We start from the raw sequence: 4688 nt of genomic DNA, 5'->3' as shown, positions 1-4688 counted from the left end.
TTTTTGATGCGTAACTGTTGATTCGGAAGAGGCCTTTATTGGTACAGTTGACTGAATCGAGGATTTGACCATAGCTCAGATTTGGATGATCTTTCCACCCCACATTATAGGTGTTTGAATAGGGATCATATCACCTTTAGGGTGGCCTTGGAAAGTTTCCGACAACATTTGATTGTTTTGTCGGACCCTCGTGTAAAATGAGACATGAGTCCGTTGGGTGGTCTGGCATGGCACACATTCAATATAATCGTGTTGGGCTTGCTTTATCTATAAACAAATTTTGAACAACGTTAGTAATCTTATCAATTTTATCTCTAGAGATAGAGAACTTAACCCATGAACTCGTCTCGTGGGTTCTATAGTCGGTCAGAATTGTTGAGAATTTGCAGCCATGGTCGAAATCAACTCTGTCGCTCTTTGAGGCATCATATTAACAAGTGTCCCTCTGCTAGCAGCATCAATCATTTTTATTTTCATCAGGAGTAACCCCTCATAGAAATATTGCAAGAGTGATTGTTCAGTCAGTCCATGTTGTGGGCAACTTGCACACAACTTTTTGTATCGCTCTTAGTATTTATAAAACGATTCAATCTCCTTTTACCTAATTCTTACAATGTCCCTCCTTAATTTGATTGCTTGAGCTGCTGGAAAGAACCAATTAAGAAATAAACGAGACATGTCAAACCATGTATTGACAGACCCTGAAGGTAATAAAATAGTCATTCTCTAACAGAGTCAGCTAACGAGAAAGGAAAATCATGAATTTTAATTTGATCCTTAATTACCCCCTGAGGTTTCATGCTTGTGCAAACCATATGAAATTCCCTGAGATGGGTATGCGGATCTTCATTTCATAATCCGCGGGAGGTGGGCAATAGATAAATCAGGTCTGATTTTAACTCGAACAGCGTTCCTCCTGTCGGATAAGTTATACATAGGGGAGCTTGCTCATCTGGGGCTGCTGCAAGATGACATATAGTTTGCTCTGCCAGATCGTCTAGTTCATCGAATGAGAGAATGTCCTCAGCATAAAATCCTGTTTCGAACTGGGGTTATGGTCGTTTACCACGTCAAATGGCTTCTCTTCATAGTTTTTGAGCCAATTTCTCTATTTCTGGTTCAAATTCTAGAGACCCCAGTTCTGACCAGGTCATAAGGAAAACAAACAAAAATTGAAAAAATAATTCCAATCCTCGGCAATGATGCTAAAATTTGATGGGAGTTGAAACCACCAAATAAATTAATTCATACAATAAAATAACTCTAAACAATAGTAAAGAGTCATAGGGTTGATTCCATAGGGATTGGTGATTATGATCAACTTTCATGTTTTTCTCGTGAACAGAATTTTTATGTGCCAATAATCGTGGCAATAGACATGCCCACGACTCCAAACAACCTGCTAAAAAATAAATAAAATAAATTAAGGGAGTTTCGAAATGTTTAGAAATTAAATAATTGAGATAGCATAAATAAACAATTAAATAAAACAAGAATAAAATTAAATTAGAAATTAAATTCGAATTTTGTAAACAGATATAATAAGCCCTAGCCTTAGACTTGGTGAATTCCGGTTTTGAACTGATCCTTAAAAATTAGTTTTCTTCTCCAAACAATAAGCTGGTTATAGCGGCTAAAAATGTCCTAACCATCAATTCTACCTCTTGTAGTTGATTCCGGTACTACCTGCAAACCAACCAATACCAATTATCTAACCACAATACACGCGTTTGCGATTCAAGATTTCGGTAGCGCTGCGTTTTGAAGAACCCAACTCGGATTAACGGCCTCAACCGCGTAGGACGTTTAAATTCGATCACTATCTTCCTTGATTTGTTCGTGAAAATTCGAATACAGCACAGCCTACTCGTCTCTCCAACTGTCCACCAAAACGACTCTAACCCAACATGCTTTTTGAATTGAAATCGAGTTAACTTAAAGGGATGAATTTTTCAATCTCGATATTTCGGAAAGATGGTGAATACCGATTTGAAGGATTTTTAGTGCGAATACATTTCTCACAATTCCTGATTGGAAAGAATACCGGCCTAAAGCTAATTTGAATTTAGTGAAGCATGAAATTAATCATGCTTTGGTCGGTTGTGGAAGTAGATTTGAATGGAAATTGTGGTAGGTGAAAGGGAAAGGGCTTGTGAAACAATTAAGCCAAAATATTAAAATGGAAACAAAAGTTTGAGAATGCCTACACTCTTACGTGCAAAGTAAAAAAGAAAATAAATAGATTTTTTTTTCTATCCAATTTCCAAGCAAATCAAGATGTATTTTTTCAAGTTCACTATGTAACCTATTTATACATAAATCATATGCTAAAATTAGGCTAGTCCCACCTATCCACTAATTACATGAAATAAATACTAGATTTCTTTTCTAATTTTGGCTTTTACAAAGTAAAAAATCTGATCACCCCCAAAATGTCTCCAAATTTCTGATTCGACCCCTCTTCAATTGCTCATCCTTCAATTTAATCATTTTCTGCTTGTTTTCGAATTAAAGCATCCGAATTTCGTTCCTGACAAAATTTAAACATAAAATTCACCTATCAGCAAAAATAAATTCAAGAACTAATTGATTTGAGTACGTAAAATATACAAAATAAATATGCTATCATTATAATAATTTTATATTCAAATGGTTTAATCTAACAAATTATTTTGAATTTCATTGTCATGACTTATAGGTTATAAAATATACAATTTATTATGATTAATTTTAAAATTATTATTTGGCACATTGTGGAAACAAAAAGCTTCTTAAGATGATTGCATGTATGTGTCCATTTATTTATTTATTTATTTATTTATAGCTGTTTAAATATAATTTAAAGACCACTTGTTATTATTTAACTTTTGCTTGTGGAATTTTTTCTTCCTATCAAATAATAATCCTTAAAATCATTATCTAAAAGGAAAAAATATTAATGTTATTGTAAGTTATTAAATACTTTTGGACCATAGTAGATAAACCTTTATCACCTTAACCAATTCCAACTACAATTGGGACAAACAAATCAATGAACAATAACTTAACACATAGGTAAAAGTTTTTTTTTTACTTAATAATATTATTAGCAATCGGACATTATTAATTGTATATGAAAATAATGAAGCTTAAAATTAAAATTTAAAGGTAATATCATTGTGAAATTTACTCAAAATTTATACTATAGTTATCTTTGTACATATGTGACACACATAATAAGATACTTTTATATATATATATATATATATATATATATATATATATATATATATGGAAAAATAATACAAAGCCAAAGGTGATATAATGAAGTAAAATGTTTCTAACCTTATGCAATATTTGAACTTGTTATAATAACAGTATCCAATGATGTACTTGACTCGTCATTAGAGTTCTCACAGCTATCAACCTTCATTGATGTTTCAAGAGGAAGTTGATGGAATGGCTTAGGAGGCATTTCAAGGAGTTCAAAATCAGATTCAAGCATCTTCAAGACTTTGTTCATTGAAGGACGATTAGAAGGAAGTAATTGTATACACCAAAAGGCTGTTATTATCATCTTCGTCACCATTGCTTTTTCATCGTCAGAAACATCTCCCAACTCCAAGTCTTCTCCTTGATCCAATCGGTCATAAATCCAAGATGGAAAATATATTTGACTAGTGTGGTCAGCAAATGCATTCACATTCTTTCTCCTTCCAGCCATTTCCATCAGTAACATTCCAAAACTATAAACATCAGCTTTGTATGAGATGCCTCCAAGATTTTTGTAAACCAATTCAGGAGCAATATATCCTATCGTTCCTCGTGCCGCAGTGAGAGAGACAATGCTATCATCTACTGAATACAATTTAGCAAGACCAAAATCGGAAACTTTTGGATTAAAATTCTCATCAAGAAGAATATTGTGTGGCTTGATATCAAAATGTAGGATTTGCATGTCACATCCTTGATGCAAGTAGTGAATTCCTTGAGCCACTCCAAGCACAATATCAAACATTTTTTTCCAGCCCAAAGTGTTCTTATTTTCTTCTGTAAATATGATTTTATCTAAAGATCCATTAGACATGAAGTCATATACCAGAGCTTGCTTTGATCCCTCCACACAAAATCCAATAAGTTTTGCCACATTAGCATGATGAATTCTCCCAATAGAAGCAACTTCATTTGTGAAATCTTGGCCATTACCTTTTGACTTGCCCAACAATTTTATTGCCACATGATGCCCACTACGAAGCTTTCCTTTAAACACTGAGCCATAACCCCCTTCACCTAATTTATCTTTAAAATTTTTTTTCATTTTTTTAATTTCTTTAAAAGAATACCTTATTGGCACCAGATTATTTTGGCTTTGAAGGAACTCTTCGATCGTATCATCCATAGATAAATGTCTTTTTCTCCATTTGTACGTAACAAGAGCAAGCAAACAAATTATCCCAGGAAACGACCTCAAAAAGATAACTCCACCTTTAAAGAAATACAATGTAACACGTTGAAATTAATCAAAGAATATATAACTTATAATCTCAGAAAAAAGTATATACTTTAATAGTTTTATCATAACTAGTATTTGAGACTAGTCTATGGACTTAATCGAGAGTAGTCTGAATATGTTAAGTTTTTGTCATTAGCAGGTATCTCTCAACAAATTAAAATTCAGATATTTCAAACACAAAAGGAGTAAATCATGC

General features: G+C 33.0%; 1 protein-coding gene across 1 annotated transcript; it reads right to left on the bottom strand.

Annotated features, from left to right (window-relative positions):
- Positions 1 to 2229: 2229 nt before the first annotated feature.
- Positions 2230 to 4420, bottom strand: LOC108465566 (rust resistance kinase Lr10-like). Its single transcript, XM_053031292.1, has 2 exons — positions 3325 to 4420; positions 2230 to 2530 (listed from the first exon to the last, which is right to left on the bottom strand). The coding sequence occupies exon 1, from the start codon at positions 4376 to 4378 to the stop codon at positions 3326 to 3328; it is 1053 nt and encodes a 350-aa protein (XP_052887252.1). The 5' UTR covers positions 4379 to 4420; the 3' UTR covers positions 2230 to 2530; position 3325.
- Positions 4421 to 4688: the final 268 nt, after the last annotated feature.

This window comes from Gossypium arboreum, chromosome 1, assembly GCF_025698485.1.
Source record: "Gossypium arboreum isolate Shixiya-1 chromosome 1, ASM2569848v2, whole genome shotgun sequence".
Lineage (NCBI taxonomy): Eukaryota > Viridiplantae > Streptophyta > Magnoliopsida > Malvales > Malvaceae > Gossypium > Gossypium arboreum.
Note: the sequence above shows the minus strand (reverse complement) of the source record. Positions and strands in the feature narration are given on the sequence as shown.